Source organism: Ceratina calcarata, unplaced genomic scaffold (genome assembly GCF_001652005.2).
Source record: "Ceratina calcarata isolate Rehan_Ccalc_2016 unplaced genomic scaffold, ASM165200v1 scaffold78.2, whole genome shotgun sequence".
Classification (NCBI taxonomy): Eukaryota; Metazoa; Arthropoda; class Insecta; order Hymenoptera; family Apidae; genus Ceratina; species Ceratina calcarata.
Window position 1 is genome coordinate 3,225,010 of NW_017179105.1, and position 17,829 is coordinate 3,242,838.

Consider the following 17,829-nt stretch of genomic DNA (forward strand, 5'->3'; position numbering starts at 1 on the left):
CTCAGGTATCGTTCCCGTTCAGTTTCCCGTTCAGGTTTCGTAACAAAACTTGAGATTCACTTACATAGATCCTTCCTGAGTTTACCTGTAAAATTTCATCAGCATCCGTTAAGTAAAACTTGAGACATTCGCATTTTTCAGGAATCATGTTTTATATTTTACGGTATACGGAAATTTTAGTTCCGCGTTTCGCCACGCAAACAACGGTGGCAGTACATATTGGATGCCGGTAGTCGCGAAATTGAACAGAGCTGGAAAAATTGCGAATATCTCGGGTTTTTGACGAGTGGATTTTATCGAAACTCGAGAGGAACATTCAGATAAAATCTATGTAAGTATCTCCCAGATTAATTAAGATGCTTAAACGCGTTTAGTTTATACATATAATTAAAAGGCCGACTGCGATAAATGTTTTTGGGATTGGTACATATTTGATGTTTACGCGCATGGAATAAGTTCCTTTGAATTCTTGTCACAGACATATAATACACATGTTCTCGACGAATTTTATTTTTTTAAAAAGCTTAAATATAGTTTCTCGTAGTTTAAAAGTTCAGGTAATATATAACATTTTGTTAATATTACTAGAGAGAAAATGTTCTCTCTTATATTACATTAAACGAGAAACGCGCGACGCGTGTGCAGTGAATCGAGGCGCATCGTTGCCGCGAGCGATAAGTTTGAAATAGTGTTGTGAAGAAATTAAGATTCGATGAGTTCTAACGAACACGGAGGAGGTATGTACGTATGAATCTTATTAAATCTAATCATTATTAATGATGAACTGACGATGTTGAACGCGCGAAGCGGTAGGAAAATGAATGATCGGTACGTCGACGGACTTCGTTAACAACCAAGTGAACGAGCTTCCACGCATCTTTTTTCACGTGACGAAAATACTTTGCCGGGTGGACAGTCGCGAAGGTAAGCGTCGAAATATCCGTCCTTCAGTTGCACGCATTTTAAATAAGTCGACGAACAGTCGTCGCTGAAGGGGAACCGTCCCATTTCCGAACACGTGGATTTCTCGGGCTTCAAGTCGATCTGCAATACAAAAAAGACGAGTTACGATTATAGATACACATACTTTGTACGAGAGAGAAAAATACGCGTAGCTTTACTAACGATTTTAATGGATTTCCTCTGAAGATCCAAGTCGACGCAATCGTCGATTTTCTCGAAAATCAATTTCGATAAGCAGCCGGCTCTGCCTTCATCGTCTGTGGTAAAAATCGTGCCCGGCGGACAGGCAAATGTCGTCAAACCTATTTGCATGTGTTCGTCGACCGCGCATTGATAGAAGATGTTGCAATACTCCGGATGTCGTTGAATGCCGCTCGGACAATGGAAACACGTGCGTTTAAGTACATGGCCGTCGGAATACTTACTTTGATCTAGAGTGCTATACAGCGGTGGGGTGCAGCTGCCATTTTTCGGAACGTTCGCCAGAAAATTGCAGGTATTTATCCGCGCATCCCAAACAGTTCCGATTTTACATTGAAAATCATATCGAAGATACCTGCTCCCGAATGGGATGCATCTGTAAAACTTGCTGCAGTCCATGGTGTTGGGGAAGTAACCCGACTGGGTACACGACCCATGGTCTGCTTTTTTCGGGTATTTCGGTCCAGTTACCGAAGGAATTTTAATAACTCCATCGTATCTCGTACCGTATCCCACGATCCTTATCAATTCAAACAACACGATAGCGAATTCATCAAACTTTATAGTCAATTCGTCCATAGTGTAATATCTATTCGGAATCAAGATTTTGTATTGTAGTAAAACGTTGATCAGATTCCGTACGTCCGTAAGCGATAGTTCGAGTAACTTTGTTTGATTGCCAGAAAGTATTTGCACGTCTTTCGGACCGGGTGATTTACTGGGAATTACCTCCGTACCAGGGCCTTTCGGTTTCGCGATGCTGTCCGTACTCGGTTTCTGGTCCGAATCAGTTATTTCCACTGTACCCGTTACCTTATGGAGGTCGTCAGTTACGCCAGGCTTCTGAGTGCTCTTGAGAGTTTTGTATGAATCTGTCGGGTCCTTAAACAGTAGTACCGTATCATTCAAACCTGGCGTTTCCATGCTCGATTCCTGGGTCAAAACTGGTGTTACACTCGGTTTCTCGGATTCGGATTTACAGTCCGTATAACACGATTCTGCTGTACTCGCTGTCCCTTCACTGGAATCTTCATCTTCACCCGGCTTAATTTCCGGCCGGTGAGTAACTGGTTTGGTCGTATACACAATACCGTCTTTTTTGGTAGTAATAAAATCTACTGAAGTATCTGTTGTCTTCTTACCGAGCTCTTCACTTACACTCGGCTTCTTAGTGCTGTCGAATATTTCGGATGAATCGGTCTGTCCAATTGTAGGTATTTCCTCACTACTGAAGGGTACAGGTTTCAATTGCTGGCCCCAATCTTTTGTTGGACTGAATATCGAGCTATCGGGATACTCGTCCCCATCCAACTCCTTGATGCCTGCAGATGTTTCGGGTGAGTCTGTTTGGAGGGTTGCAGGTAATTTCGTATGCCCAATACCGGGAGGCTTAATAGACGATTCTTCGGACGAATCTTGTACTGGACTATGTTCCGAGTCACTAGAATCGTCAACTACATCTGGCTTCTTGGTGCTACCGAGTATTTCGGGTGAATCGGTCTGTCCAATTGTAGGTATTTTTTCACTACTGGAGGGTACAGGTTTCAATTGCTGCCCCCGATCTTTTTTTGGGATCAATATCGAGCTATCGAGATACTCGTCCTCATCTAACTTCTTGGTGACTTCGGATGTTTCGGGTGCGTCTGTTTGGACAGTTGCAAGTAATTTCGGATGCCCAATACCGGGTGGCTTGATAGACGATTCTTCGGTCGAATCTTGTACTGAACTATGTTCCGAGTCACTAGAATCGTCAACTACATCTGGCTTCTTGGTGCTACCGAGTATTTCGGGTGAATCGGTCTGTCCAATTGTAGGTATTTTCTCACTAATGGAGGGTACAGGTTTCAATTGCTGCCACCGATCTTTTTTTGGGATGAATATCGAGCTATCGGGATACTCGTCCCCATCCAACTCCTTGATGCCTTCGGATGTTTCGGGCGAGTCTGTTTGGAGGGTTGCAGGTAATTTCGTATGCCCAGTACCGGGTGGCTTGATAGACGATTTTTCGGTCGAATCTTGTACTGGACTATGTTCAGAGTCACTAGAATCGTCAATTACATCTGGCTTCTTGGTACTACCGAGTATTTTACCTGAATCGGTCTGTCCAATTGTAGGTATTTCCTCACTACTGGAGGGTTTAGGTTTCAATTGCTGTCCCCAATCTTTTTTTGGGATCAATATCGAGCTATCGGGATACTCGTCCCCATCCAACTCCTTGATGCCTTCGGATGTTTCGGGCGAGTCTGTTTGGAAGGTTGCAGGTAATTTCGTATGCCCAATACCGGGTGGCTTGATAGACGATTCTTCGGTCGAATCTTGTACTGGACTATGTTCCGAGTCACTAGAATCGTCAACTACATCTGGCTTCTTGGTACTACCGAGTATTTTACCTGAATCGGTCTGTCCAATTGTAGGTATTTCCTCACTAATGGAGGGTTTAGGTTTCAATTGCTGTCCCCAATCTTTTTTTGGGATCAATATCGAGCTATCGGGATACTCATCCTCATCCAATTCCTTGGTGCCTTCGGATGTTTCGGGTGCGTCTGTTTGGACAGTTGTAGGTAATTTCGGATGCCCAATACCGGGTGGCTTGATTGACGATTCTTCGGTCGAATCTTGTACTGGACTATGTTCCGAGTCACTAGAATCGTCAACTACATCTGGCTTCTTGGTACTACCGAGTATTTTACCTGAATCGGTCTGTCCAATTGTAGGTATTTCCTCACTAATGGAGGGTTTAGGTTTCAATTGCTGTCCCCAATCTTTTTTTGGGATCAATATCGAGCTATCGGGATACTCATCCTCATCCAATTCCTTGGTGCCTTCGGATGTTTCGGGTGCGTCTGTTTGGACAGTTGTAGGTAATTTCGGATGCCCAATACCGGGTGGCTTGATTGACGATTCTTCGGTCGAATCTTGTACTGGACTATGTTCCGAGTCACTAGAATCGTCAACTACATCTGGCTTCTTGGTACTACCGAGTATTTTACCTGAATCGGTCTGTCCAATTGTAGGTATTTCCTCACTACTGGAGGGTACAGGTTTCAATTTCTGCCCCCGATCTTTTTTTGGAATCAATATCGAGCTATCGGGATACTCGTCACCATCCAACTCCTTGGTGCCGTCGGATGTTTTGGGTGAGTGTGTTTGGAGGGTTGCAGGTAATTTCGGATGCCCAATACCGGGTGGCTTGATATACGATTCTTCGGTAGAATCTTGTACTGGACTATGTTCCGAGTCACTAGAATCGTCAACTACATCTGGCTTCTTGGTGCTACCGAGTATTTCGGGTGGATCTGCATGCACAAGCGGTTGCGCGGTGGTAACGGGTATTCTTATCACTGGTTTCGCAGTGGAAGCAGGTTGTATTGGAGGCAATCGCGGAGGGGTAGTCAGTCCGTCTTTAACCTGTGTTATAGAGGCGACAGTTGTTACATCACTTGTGTGCTCGATTCTATCAGGCTTGGTATCTTTCGGGGTCCATCTCCCATCATGGCTGAGAGAAGGACTCAATTTATCAAACTTTATTTTTGGAAAGAGAGCGCCAGTAACAAGTTCCAGTAGATGTTTGCAGTCGGTGTCAGTAGAATGCGATGTCCCTAAACCGTCTAATGTGGGCGATGAAGCTGTGCCGTCGCTTGTGTAAAGTAGATGGGTAGGCACCGTTGGTTTTGGCGTAGGAGGATGAGTAAAGCTGGCAGGAGGTTGAGTACGAGGTGTAGGGGGATGAGTAGTGCTGGCAGGAGGTGGAGTACGCGTGGTAGGACGAGGGGTAGTACGGGTAGGAGGTGGAGTACGCGTGACAGGGGGATGAGTAGCGCGGGTAGGAGGATGAGTACGAGGTAGAGGAGGATGAGTAGTCCTGGCAGGAGGTTGAGTACGAGGTGTAGGAGGACGAGTAGTGGTGGCAGGATGTGGAGTACGCGTGACAGGGGGATGAGTAGCGCGGGTAGGAGGTTGAGTACGAGATGTAGGAGAATGAGTAGTCCTGGCTGGAGGTTGAGTACGAGGTGTAGGAGGATGAGTAGTGCTAGCAGGAGGTGGAGCACGCGTGACAGGGGAATGAGTAGTCCTGGCAGGAGGATGAGTACGCGTGGTAGGACGAGGGGTAGTACGAGTAGGAGGTTGAGTACGCGTAGTAGGAGGTGGGGTAGTATGGGTAGGAAGTTGAGTACGCGTGGTAGGGGGTTGAGTACGAGGGGTAGGACGAGGGGTAGCACGGGTAGGAGTATGCGTGACAGGGGGGTGAGTAGCGCGTGTAGGAGGTTGAGTACGAGGTGTAGGAGGATGAGTAGTGCTGGCAGGAGGTGGAGTACGCGTGGTAGGACGAGGGGTAATACGAGTAGGAGGTTGAGTATGCGTAGTAGGAGGTGGAGTAGTATGGGTAGGAGGTTGAGTACGCGTAGTAGGAGGTGGGGTAGTATAGGTAGGAGGTGGGGTAGTATAGGTAGGAGGTGGGGTAGTATAGGTAGGAGGCTGAGTACGCGTGGTAGGGGGTTGAGTACGAGGGGTAGGACGAGGAGTAGCACGGGTAGGAGGTTGAGTACGAGGGGCAGGACGAGGAGTAGGACGAGTAGGAGGTTGAGTACGAGGGGTTGGACGAGGGGTAGCACGGGTAGGAGGTTGAGTACGAGGGGTAGGACGAGGGGTAGCACGGGTATGAGGTGAAGTACGAGAGGCACTATCAGAGTCACACTCGCCATAATCATCTGAATCTTCCGAATCGCATCCTTCGCTGCTGCTGTCTCGCATTAAATTTTCTATGATGTTGGGCAAATTGAGAAATCGTTTAGTCCTCGGCCATTCTGTCAGTACGAAATCAGTTCCCCCATTGACACCGTCTTTTTCCTCACTTGCACCGAAAGGATTTATGTTTGCTTTATCCTTGCCGATGCCATTATCCTTATACTTGGCACTATCTTTCCAGCTTTCATTTGTTCTATTCTTCTGTTCTTTGTTTTTATTTTTTTCGCTGTCCGTGAACTCATCCGCTTTCTTCTCTGCGTCTTCGTCGTCCTCCTTCGTCTCATCTTTATCTTGAGTCTTGCCTATATCTATACTCTTGCCCTTAATGTATTCGACGCACTCCGACCGGTCATTGTACTCAGGCTTCACGCAACTTTCGTTTTTAACCGAGTAAATGAGATTATCATTGCATTTGAAAACGTGCCGCATAAAATTGCTAGTCACGATCTGAACGCAGTGATAGAACATCCTGCAGTCGGTTTTGTCCGGAAAAAATCCATCGCGTTCGCAGACGAAACTCGTATTGTGCGTGGGCCATAGCGGAAATTTCGTAGCATCATTTCGCAGCTTCGGGAGCCAGTTGACGACTAGAAAATAAAATAGATGACTGTTGCCGCGGTTGAAACACAGACACCGGTTACCGTTCCCGTCCCGTTTTATCTTCTACGCAGCTCTCTTACCCCTTTCCCAGAAACTGGAACTGTTTTGCGAACGAACGCCGGTTCCAAGCAGAATCAGAACGAAGCCGACGGCACAGAGGATCGTCCTCATGATCGGTGCTCGAACCTCGGAGAGAGACAGACTCTTGCAAGCGCGTTCTGAAAAATAGAGCCCGGAACCCGGCACCGAACGACCGTCGGTTGCGCGATGCGCGCGCGATATTTGTAGGCCCGTCGGCGATCGTTAACGGATGCGATCGATGGTCAATTAATTATCGGAGATCGAGCAGATTGGTAAACGCGTCGTAGACTGACGTTGCTCGTGTCCCGCCGCTTAAATTTACGCGCGGAAGAATGAAAGTATGAACAAAGGAAGGACAACGTGAAAGACGTGGAGGAAAATCATTACGTTCGGACTTTTACTGCTCATTGTTTGTATTATCGTTTTCGTATCGTTAATTTTACAAGCCACGTTTCGATCGGCCGAGAACATTTCGAGCCAACCTTTGCACGCTCCCGCTTACGATTCGAATCGGACGACGAAACGTCATGCGGACCGGGAAAACGCGAACAGGTCGCTCGACGACTCGCCGATCTTTAAACGGGCAATCGATGCACGCACGTGCACACGCTCGTTACCAGACGTACACCCATGCACACACCCACACATACGAACGCTCTAATGTCTATATATTCGCCGATACTAACGCCGATCACCGTTGGACTCGATTCATTCGCTCAACTTTCGACAATCGATCAACCTTTGCGCCTCCGCCTGTAAACGAGACGTGTAATCGTAACGAACCCAATTTCGACCGATCCGCGTATTAGAGGTACCTGTATCACGTTATAGACGGTCAGCAGCTGTTCGAAAGAGGGTCTGGCCTGCGACGCGCAATCGTTTCTACCGGCACCCCATTCGAGGACGCCCACCCTTCGACTCCTCTTTCCCCAACCGGTCGAGAAGTTCAGCTGAGCTTCAGCTTCGTGGTCCAAGGTCAAGCATAACAGCAATATTATTGCGAGGAAGCCGAGTCGAATTTTATGATACCTGCGGAACAAAATGTTGTAGCGTGGGCGAACAGGAAATCGAGATAAAATTAGGGGAACTATAAAACCGTGCACGGCTGTTCGAATAATCAGCGTAAAAAACGTGACTCGATATTAGTATCGCGCGCGTTATCGAACCACTTACATGATGCCAATCGAATCGAGCGTGGAAGTTGGAAAAACTTGGATTTCTTCGGCGAACCTATGCGATCCGTAGCGTGAGCCGCGCGCGATTGTGAGAGGGTAGCCGCGTGCCGCACTTTTTTATAGCCGCCACATCCCCTTCTATCGTCCCGAGTCTCTTCGGGGTTGCGCGGGACTGACGTCAGCCTCAGGATTCGGACCGTTCGCCAACAGGAAACGCAGGAAGTATCGCAATCGGACGGTCGCAGGGTTTCCCTGTCGCCGAGAAGCCTCTGTCGAGGATTCGATTAATTAGGCGCCGCGTTTCTTAAGACATACGTTCGCGAACGATTCGGGGAGTTTCCATTTTACGCAAGCTAGGTTTCTCTCTCGATGCGTCATCATCTTTTATTATTGCTACAAAAAAAGGACATAAAATTACACGTATCATCATTCTCAACGATAATAGATGGATCGCGGGTGAAGAACAAAGGTGTGCTGCGCGTAATGCTTTGCGGTCGACTATCACATTGTTGAATAGGTCTGCGAACCGTTTCGGTTCCGGTTTCCTCGGAACTGTAAGAAGCTCGCGTACATACGTAGACGCACGTTTTAAGTATTATCCGCGACCTCTTGCCGCGGGACGGAACCGTCTTTTTCATTTTTCTCTTCGCTTCTTTACTAGTGTATAAGGGCAGTGTTCGAGTAAGTAGTTGATTCGCAGTGTATTTGCTGGTACGCAACGGACAATGTTCCTGCGACGAAATCGAACCAACGGCTCTCCGTTCGATCGCGTCGCACCCACCGGCGGATACGTATTCCTCGCACCCACGGCTGTGTTCCGTTGAAAACGTCCTACGCGTTGCTTCGCGTCCGCTGATACGTACGGAATCGGGCAGGTCTACATCTCGTAAGGAATAAAACCCGACTCCGTTTAAATACTTGAAATCGCACTTGTTCTGTCATCGTCCGATGGCAACATTTCCGAATATCGACGAACACTATTCATTCATTCTTACGCATATACTCTGAGATCACACGCTCTCACCTTAGACGCGGTTTTATTCCGACAAATTACCGTCTCGAGAGGTACTCTCGACCGTATTTGTATAATAGGCCCTCCCGTATTTTCTTATCTCTGTTCTTATTATTTGATCCTGTTCTGGTATCGTTATCATACATACGCATATAGCCGTTGATTTATCGTACAAAAAGCTTACAAATTATTATCACATATATGCGTGTACGTACGTGCGGCGGGTGCCTACATCAGTACACGAATATACATACACATATACATCTATATATACACAAAGATAAATTCGGCACGCGCACGCGCTGGTTCGCGCATGAAAAAGAAACGGCATCGAAGCTGATGCCGGAAGACACGATGCGGAACGAGCTGTGCTTCTCGAGAACACGCGTAGTGCAAGAGGTTCGTGAGGGTAACGAGGCTCGCGTCACCTCTGAATCGCTCACCGACGCGGAGACCGTCCGTTCTTCTTCGCTATCTCATTCCTCGATCGGATCTTGGATACCAAGATATGGCACTCGAATCTGTTTTTCGCCGATGCCGTTCGTTGTCTCGCGCGGACCCGTTCCAAAACGTGCATCGTACGCGCCCCTCATGCTACGTTAACGTTGATATCTCCTAAGGAAACAGATTCACACGCTCGGTCATGCGCCACATTCACACGTCGTACACGCGGCGAGACGTCACGCATCATTTTTTTTCCTTTTTTCTAAGCATGATTCAATGCGTGTTTTAGTCACTCGCTCGCACGCGTATACTTTTGATAAAATACTATATCCTAAATTAAATTATAATAGAAGGAGCAGTTGTACACCGCTCCGTCGCTGCCTTTGTTTCGTCTTTCCTTTCGGTTTGGAATCGTCTTCTCGCTTATCCTTCCCTTTATATCAGTACTCGCGTCCCGTACGTTTAATATACGTGTATAAAAAAAATATGTCCAGACCGTGTGACTCGTATGATTACCAAAACGTAAAACCGGTCTTGTTCCTTCGTTACCCGAAGGAAACACGCGTGAAACGCGGGAGACATCGTTTCGTTCGTTAGTAATGGAATGCGTGCCCGCACGGAATATTCGCGTAGTCGGTGTCCGTCGTCATTTATTACTACTGTACAGCCGGTTCTATTTAGATCTCGGCCGATGCGTCCTCCTTTCGCACGTACACTTTTGTCTTTCTCATCGTCCTGGATTCTTGCCGTTGATCGTCTGGCTGGTTGTTCGAACCGCGAGCAGTCTTCTCAAATTAAAAATGCGTCAAAAAAAGGGGAGAAAGAGAAAGGAAAGGAGAAAATTCGATGAACGAACAAGGAAATGAGAAGAAGCAAGTCACGGCGCGCTTCGATACCACTGTATCGGGGAGGAGGGAAGAGAGAACGCGGGGTATATCCTCGGTTTCGAATTAAGTACACAGAGGCGAGGAAGCGTCGCGGGGGTTCGTCGCTTCTTCGTAGATTGCTGATTTACAGCGAACGATTCGATGGAGTACGCGAGCTAAGTTCAACACCAACTTTCGCTCTCTCGTTCGCCGACACCATCGCTTTCCTCGTCGCTCGGTTCCTCTCCGTACATATCGGCTAATTTTCGGAACCTCGGTCCAAAGTTCGACAAATAATTGAACTTCAGATCACCGTCGTCGGTACCTGTAGACAAAAAGAAAACACGTAGAAACATTACGCGATACCGAGGTATTTGGCAAAGATGATGCGAGCGTACATGAAGCAAGAGACGATAAGGAACCCTCGGAATTGCCTTCACCCTCGTACGCGTAATGCCTGACATCGTCGAACGGATTCGTGTCAGGATCTTTGTCACAGCTCTCCTTCTTGCCGTCGAGGAACCCGCAGATGTCTGGTACTTCGTCCGTAGCTGAAACAGGTCGAAATTGAAACGTACATTCCCCTTTCACTCGTCTCACCCATAGCGATTTCAGTAGCCAATTTTACCTCTGGATTGCAAGCCGACCGGCGCCATTTTCGAATCGATGGGCGGAGCGTCGTAAATACAGGGTATAGTGCGGAGCACGTTCAGGTCGTAACCGGTGTCGACTTCGCCGCCTCCTTCGTCCTCGTAGTTGATAATGTTCTCCCTGATGTCGTCCATATCTTTATAAAGATCGTCGGTCTTCCGCCTGTGCACGACCACTGCCAGCAACAGTATCAACAAGATCGCGATACAAACTAGTATCGCGACGAGAAAGTTCGTATTGATCCCAAACGACACAGCCTTTGCCATACCGTGATCGCACCCAGGGTCCGCGTTTCTGGACAACGACGGCATTCCCAAATTATACGTATTTCCATTGAAAGTCATGTTGCGTATACACCCGACGAATCCTCTGTTCGTCGGCTTGTAGTTCCAACCAAGTTGCGAGGCTAGCTGCGCAAGATTGGTCAATGATCCTCCGACTTGCATCGGACTGTTCACATTCAGAAATTCGTTCGTTCCTTCGGGCGCGGTTAGACTCATGCAAGCCGACATGCCGCAGTTGTCCACCTTCAACTCGATCGTGTTCTTTCTGAATTCAACGTCTATTCTATGGCTCTTGCCATCGGTGAGTTTGATCCGCCGCTGGTCGAGTCTCACGGTGCCGGTTCCGTAATCCATATAAAGGACCGCATATCCCTGCTGGAGTTCGAGAGCCATGAAGTCCTGGATTCCGATGTGTGGGCTGTAGATCATCGGTCCGAAATAGAACACCAAACCGTTTTCCGTGTGAGCCGTTATTTCAAGACCGACGTGAGAATCGGCGCAGGCTTGGCCGGGTGGTGGCATTATGGCCCAGCCGTCGCCGTGGAATCCGATACCGAGAAGCTCGCACCTCGGGCCTTCGAGACCAGGAGGACATTCGCACCGATCGGGCAATGCCGTGCCTCCGTTCAAACAGACGATCGGTTCGGCCACGTGGCACGTGCACTGTGGATCGACGACCGCTCTCACGCCGACAAACGAGCTGGTGTTCGTGTAAACTGAATACGGAATTGTGCTCACGTTCAAGAAACTGCGACATGTATTATTACAGTGTAGTTTCTCGATTAGACACTCATCGATATTCACCAGGAAAATCTTGGCTTTCATTTCTCGCTCGACATCTTTCGAGTGCTGCGCGAGGATAGTGTTCAACCTCTCGGGTGCATAATAGGGACTACCGTGCGCGGAGAAACGTACGTCCAGCAAGCTTTTGTTGTTGTAATGAGGCGAGTGGAGAACCGTGAACACGTCCACGTTCTCCACAGAGACGTTCAGCATATTTGCGACTCTCTCCTGGAATATTTCCTTCTTGCTGATGCCCGAGTCGTCAGGCGCGACGAATTCCTCGGCGGTCATCCCAAAGAAACGTATCGACCCAGATCTGGTCACCGCCTCCTCCGGAAGCTCCCTCACGGTAACGTTCACGTACGCGTTCACCTCGTGCCGATCGATGAGCGCGCTATGCTCGGTAACCGTGAACTTAAGAATAAACGTGCCATTCGAGATACCCGGGAGCATCGTGATCATGCCGGTGTCCCGATCCAAATCGAATCCATCGTGTAACGATGCCCATGCGAAATGTTTGTCCGGCAGATCCCAATCGTCCGAGTCGTTCACGTACACACGGCCGATCTCCGTTCTCGGTACCTCGCCCTTGTAATTATAGACGAATATCGAACTGGAACCTTCGGTCATCTGATTGTCGTTCTCGTCCCCGATGATCACCGTTAACGTGGAGGTTCCCGTCTGCGGAGGGCTACCGCTGTCCGTTATCACGATCGGAATCTCGTAACTCTTCTGGACTTCCCGATCGAATTTGACTCGCGCGAACAGGTCGGCACCCTGTATCGCGAATTTGTCTCGGATCTCGTCCGCCTTCTCGTCGATCCGGAACACGAACGGTGGCCCGTTCTCGTCCGAGTCATAATCGCGGGCCTTCAACTCAGTGATTTTCCCAGGCGGTTTGTTCTCTTGCCACACCACCGGATAAGACATGTCCAGGAACGGCGCGTTGTCATTTATGTCGATCAGCGTGATGTTCACCATGACCAGTTCCCTCAACGCGGTCGGCGATCCGTCTTCGTCGCGCGCCATCACGATCACGGTCCACATGGAATATCCCAAAGGCGGATCGCGATCGAGAGGTTTCTTCAACGTCATGCACCCGGTCTTATTGATACCGATCAAAGGTTGCTGATCCTCCTTCACGATGAAGTACGCGATGTGCTGATCGGCGCTTCTGTTCTTTATGTCGGGATCGTATGCGACCACGGTCGTGATGCAACCTTCAACCAACTCCTCCTCTTTGATGGTCGGGTTCTTCTCGAAGTCTTCGAACACCGGCGGATTGTCGTTGATGTTCTCGATGAAGATCTTGACCTGGGCCGTGTCGTTGAACACGCCGTCGAACGCCCTCACGGTCAAGTTGTACTCTGTATTCTTCTCGTAATCCAGAGGCTTTTTCACGCGAATCTTGCCGGTGGTGCCCTCGATGTAAAAGCTATCGTCCGTGTTCCCGGATATGATACTGTACGTGACCGGACTCGCGGTGTCCGAATCGAGCGCCTTCACTTCGGTCACCAGCGCGTTTATGTTCGCGTTCTCGGGGATCGACTTCGCGATGTACACCGGCTGCGTGAAGTGAGGGGCGTTATCGTTCTTGTCGGCGATCTCAATCCGGAACACCTGCTGACCCTTGTTGTGCTCGTTGTTGAATCCGGGCAAAGCGCTCGGAGAGTTGTCCACGGCGATTACCTTCACATTATACGTGTCCTGAACTTCCCTGTCGAACGTCGTCAGAGTGGTGATGTTCCCGGTGTACTTGTCGATCGCGAATTGATCCCGAAAGTTGTCCAGCTCGTACGTGACCTGAGAAACGAGATGAAAGCAACGTGACGAGACGAAAAATGAGACGAATGAAGAAAATGATTTACCTGATTATTAGCGGAGGTTCCGTCCTTGTCGATCGCTTTCACTTGCATCACAGGTACACCCGGCGGCTCGTTCTCCAGCACGCTTCCTTTCTTCATCTCACGGAACACTGGAATGTTATCGTTCACATCCAGCACTTCGACTTCGATCACGGTCTCGGCGGCTAACTGGTACTTGTTCTGCACTCGTACGATCAGCGTGTACGCCGTGTTGCTCTCGTAGTCAAGGTCCTGCGAGAGTTTGATGTCGGCCACGTCTCCGTTCGATTCCAATCTGTTCGCGAGAACAGAACGATGCTTGTCCTCAATTCTTTCATCTTCCGGAACGAAACATCTATGGGTATGTATTTACCTGAACGTGTTGCCCTTATTGGTTTGCTCGGTCCTACCAGACAGCAGCTCGAACAGGAGACCGGTGTTATCGCCACTATTCGAGTTCGCTTTCAGATGCGCGATGCTCGTGCTGAAGTTTCTGTAGTTCTCGTCAAGGCGGATCGGCTCGGATGAACGTGGTTCAAACGTCGGAGCCTTCTTGTGCGATTCGACCACCCGGATGTTCAGATCAATGATACTCGATTTTGGACTCTCTCCCTGATCTTGCACCGTGGCTATCATGCTGAACTTGTACTCGGGATTTCTCTGCAAACGAGACCAAAGCTTTCGTCACTTCCGTCTTGCATCTAATGTTTCGTATCCGACGTATATACTCACGTCGATGGTCTTGTTAAGAAATATCACTCCGGTGTTGTGATCTATTCGGAAGTATACTTCGTCCTCGGGTTTCTTCGGCGATAGGCTGTAGTAAACGACCGAATTGTTACCGTCGTCAATGTCCGTGGCCGAGACTCTCATCACTTCGCGTCCTAAAGGTAAATCTTGCGGCACCGACTCGGTGTACGCCTGAATCAAATGAAACTCATTTTTACACTAATGTCCCGCCGCGGATCCCGCTTCCTCCGTTCTCTTCCCTTTTTCCCTGTTGTTTCGTCGGAACAACGTCTACACAATTTGGCATGCATGCGTTCAAAGATAAAACGCGAGGCGAGAGGAGGGCAAGATCGGCATCGTTCCCATTCGTATCGATCCTGCCGTTCGATCACGCAAGCGTTTTCTCGTAAAAAGCGAAAATCAAAATGCACAACACATACGCGGCATTCGCATTCCCAAAATAAATACGTATCTATCGACTATAAAAGGTATAATAGGTATAGATGTATCGAAACGAAAAAAACATCGAAATACATAATAGACATGTACCGGGAAATTCAAAACCAACCTTCCACACGTGTCCACGAAAGACCTGGGTTTGAGAAAAAAAAAAGAAAAAAGAAAGAGATCGAAGCAGAGAGATGTAGTTGATCATGTTTGGCAATACAAAATCGTATCGCAGTAACGCGACAGACGTATCTATTTCGTTCTACGCTCGACGAAACAAAAAAAAAACGTTCGATCGATCAATTTTTGAATCGCGCTGATTTTTTTCTCTCCTAGACGAATCGTGTGACTCGGGCGGCAAAGTTTCTCAACTCCTCGCATGAATTCTTTAACTTCCCTTTTACGAGCTCAGAGGAAACATATTTTGGGAATAAGTGTGACGAATAATCGAGTCGTCGATCACCGGTGAAAGAAAAAGGGTAAAGAATCGCCGTGTTCGAGTATGAGAAACGATAGACGAGCAATAGTGCGAGCTTACCACTTTGTCGAACACGGGGCTGTTATCGTTCACGTCCTCGATGGTAACTTTGAACGTGCAGACGTCGTCGAGCTGCGGCCTACCGTTATCGGTCGCGAGCACAGTCAGGTAAGCCTCCTTTTCCCTGGCAGGCTCGTCCCTGTCCAAAATCTGAGTAGTCCTGATCAATCCAGTCTTGTTGTTGATCTCGAACTTAAGCTTCTCGCCCGGGGCAGTTACGAAGCTGTACGTGATCGTACCTGAGAAAATCGTAATAGGTTCGATCCGCTCTTTAGCCGGGAACGTCGATTCTACGGTCGTAGTAATTCGAGTAGGTTTCGTCGAACAGAGACGTCCAACGAAGAACCATTAGATTCGGACGGGGCTAGTTCGAATCGCCGAATCGCGAGTCTAATTTCGACTCCCTTGTTTCGCCGGGTTCTACTTGATTTCGCTCACCTCCGTCTTCCGGACGGTCCCTGTCCTCGGCGCGTACTTGAATCACCTCGATGCCCACTGGTTCCTCTTCCTTCACCACCGGCGCGTAATTCGAGCAATTCGAAAAGACCGGCTTGTGATTGTGGTTCTCGTCCAGCTGCATCTGAGAACGAAACGTTTTGTTTTCCATTTATCGGCAAGCAAGTGGATTTCGAAGGTAGGGAGCAACGCGGAAACATTTAATCCGACGATCGGATTCGATTCTAGCACGGAGGTGTGATCGGAAAGCACTCACCGGTAACAATTCTTCTTCGCTCAAGAACTGTGTTCTCGCGTCCAAGTGTCTCGAATGCCTCAATCTGGTTGCGTCGGCTGGAACAAAGATAAAAATAGGGGAAATTCGTTAGGATCCGTTTTTCCGTTCTACTGAACACAAGCGTATGTGCTCTTCCTCCGTTCGCTCTTATTTGGTTACACGCGAATACGATCCCGTAAAAGCTTTCGATTTTACACGGTGACGCGGCGATGACGCGTCAAGAGCTATCGAGAGACCGATAAATAATTCGGTGGAGAACGTTACGCGTACCACGTCGCCTCGAAACCGCTTAATAATTATTTCACTCTCCGACCGTTCATCATCATCCTCTCGCCTCTTTCTTTTTTTCGTCTCCGCTTGAAAAATTCCAGACCGTAACTTTTTTACGAGGACCTCGTTAAATATCGAGCGCGATTTACGGAACGAAATCCTTTTCGATCGAGCAAACAACGGGCTTCGGAGAAAATCCGGGAAAAACGATTTTTCGTTTCCCTTCGAACGTTTCCACCTTCGTTCGCATCCTCGATAACCGAGGAAGCGAATCGAGGCAAACGGATCACCGAAACCGAAGGGACACCGATGTTGTCTTCTCGTGAAAAGCTCGTTTCAAATCGCTTTGCGTGAAAAATTGAGAAGAACGCGTACCGCGGGACAATCATTCCATTATCGAATCCAACGTTAATATCCTATTATATTCTCTCCCCGGATCGAGGCCGACGACGGACTGTAATTGGTAATTAATATACGTACATCGATCGACGCGGGCGAATTAACGCGCGTACGTAACAGTAGGAAATCCGAATGGTTCCGACGAAGTGAAATCGCGCGGTGATCGTCGTCGAACGAGATCAAACGGCAGGGGAGAATCGCGTGGCTCGGTGAGAACGTGAGCCAGGGGAAACGAAAACGGCAAACGGCACGCCAACCACCCCTTCGTGTACATCCTAAGTACGTGCATACTAGCTGGCTACGTGGCTACCTGTACGACGCGAGTTAACCCACTTTCGATCTGGTTCACGAGTGGGTTCAGCGGCGCGAGGGCTTCGCCAATCGGACACGCGTTCGCGTTTTCTTCGCTCGGATTAATATACGCTCGTCGAAAGCAAAATGCAACGCTCGGGGTAAGAGCGTTACGTAAATCGAGTCACCCACTTCGACCCTTCTACTCGACCAGCAAGGACCACGAGGAGTACCCTAATAGTAATCGTTACTCTTCTGCATGTAGAATCGCGCTGCGCCTTCCAACGTCTCGAGCACTGTTCCCTGCTCAATATCGGTTTATATTTGTCACCGATGACACATCGTACGTGTTTAATTTATTATGTTACTTTATCAACGAGCACGAGCTCTTCGGAATATACAGAAGAACAGAAAAGAAATATGGAAGCTTGACCCGATCACTAAATCCTTCAGGACAGTCAATGAATTAGGCTCCATCAATGACGTATTTCATGATAGAGTCTGATACTGTAATCGGTTTATGCACTTTAGAAACGCATTTTTTAAAAAGAAATCAGACGTCGGAAGAACATTGGTAATAATAAACAACAAAAAAAAATTTTCGATTTTTCCGAGATTTTTCCAAGGGGTACCCCTTCAATTTCTTCCAAATTTTCATTTTTGGCCAATAACTCCCAAACCGTTGAACATACGGAAAAATTGCATGAGACCTTTCTTGTAGAGGATAACGAGATCTACAATTCCTGTATAAAAGTTTTTCGCTAGCGTCAAT

The 17,829-nt window shown here is 48.2% G+C and overlaps 3 protein-coding genes across 8 annotated transcripts in view; all 3 read right to left on the reverse strand.

The window, feature by feature from the left end:
• Positions 1-351: 351 nt before the first annotated feature.
• LOC113465047 (nascent polypeptide-associated complex subunit alpha, muscle-specific form-like) lies at positions 352-6,891 on the reverse strand. Of its 2 annotated transcripts, XM_026818344.1 has the most exons (4): positions 6,591-6,891; positions 4,425-6,497; positions 1,126-4,124; positions 352-1,044 (listed from the first exon to the last, which is right to left on the reverse strand). In XM_026818344.1, exons 1-4 carry the CDS (start codon positions 6,679-6,681, stop codon positions 847-849), a joined length of 5,361 nt encoding a protein of 1,786 aa, XP_026674145.1. In that variant the 5' UTR covers positions 6,682-6,891; the 3' UTR covers positions 352-846. The 2 variants fall into 2 exon arrangements, with proteins under 2 accessions (XP_026674145.1, XP_026674144.1); XM_026818343.1 differs by having other exon boundaries at positions 1,126-6,497.
• Positions 6,892-6,986: 95 nt separating this feature from the next.
• LOC108630837 (hypertrehalosaemic prohormone) lies at positions 6,987-8,014 on the reverse strand. The gene is made up of 3 exons (XM_018034361.2): positions 7,765-8,014; positions 7,407-7,620; positions 6,987-7,344 (listed from the first exon to the last, which is right to left on the reverse strand). Coding segments are annotated over exons 1-3 (261 nt in total). The 5' UTR covers positions 7,767-8,014; the 3' UTR covers positions 6,987-7,299.
• Positions 8,015-8,120: 106 nt separating this feature from the next.
• shg (DE-cadherin) overlaps positions 8,121-17,829 on the reverse strand; it is a 44,148-nt gene continuing 34,439 nt past the window's right edge. For 4 of the 5 annotated variants that reach the window (XM_026818349.1, XM_018034359.2, XM_026818348.1 and 1 more), the window contains 10 exons: positions 16,077-16,153; positions 15,803-15,944; positions 15,365-15,603; positions 14,948-14,971; positions 14,383-14,571; positions 14,024-14,310; positions 13,675-13,945; positions 10,717-13,609; positions 10,487-10,639; positions 8,121-10,413 (listed from right to left, as the gene is read on the reverse strand). In XM_026818349.1, the coding sequence (XP_026674150.1) occupies positions 10,271-10,413; positions 10,487-10,639; positions 10,717-13,609; positions 13,675-13,945; positions 14,024-14,310; positions 14,383-14,571; positions 14,948-14,971; positions 15,365-15,603; positions 15,803-15,944; positions 16,077-16,153 (4,418 nt within the window). In that variant the 3' untranslated portion in view covers positions 8,121-10,270. The remainder of the gene's footprint in view (positions 10,414-10,486; positions 10,640-10,716; positions 13,610-13,674; positions 13,946-14,023; positions 14,311-14,382; positions 14,572-14,947; positions 14,972-15,364; positions 15,604-15,802; positions 15,945-16,076; positions 16,154-17,829) is intronic. The other variant, XM_018034360.2, reaches the window with a different exon arrangement.

Excerpts from the sequence above, each read along its gene's own strand:
- LOC113465047 (XM_026818343.1), bottom strand. The coding sequence starts at position 6,681 with ATGAGGACGATCCTCTGTGCCGTCGGCTTCGTTCTGATTCTGCTTGGA. Across the intron at positions 6,498-6,590 it reads TTCCAGTTTCTGGGAAAGGG|TCGTCAACTGGCTCCCGAAG; the intron begins GTAAGAGAGCTG and ends TTTATTTTCTAG. Across the intron at positions 1,045-1,125 it reads AGAGGAAATCCATTAAAATC|ATCGACTTGAAGCCCGAGAA; the intron begins GTTAGTAAAGCT and ends TTTGTATTGCAG.
- LOC108630837 (XM_018034361.2), bottom strand. Across the intron at positions 7,345-7,406 it reads CCGTCTATAACGTGATACAG|GCGGAGGCGCAAAGGTTGAT; the intron begins GTACCTCTAATA and ends TCTCGTTTACAG.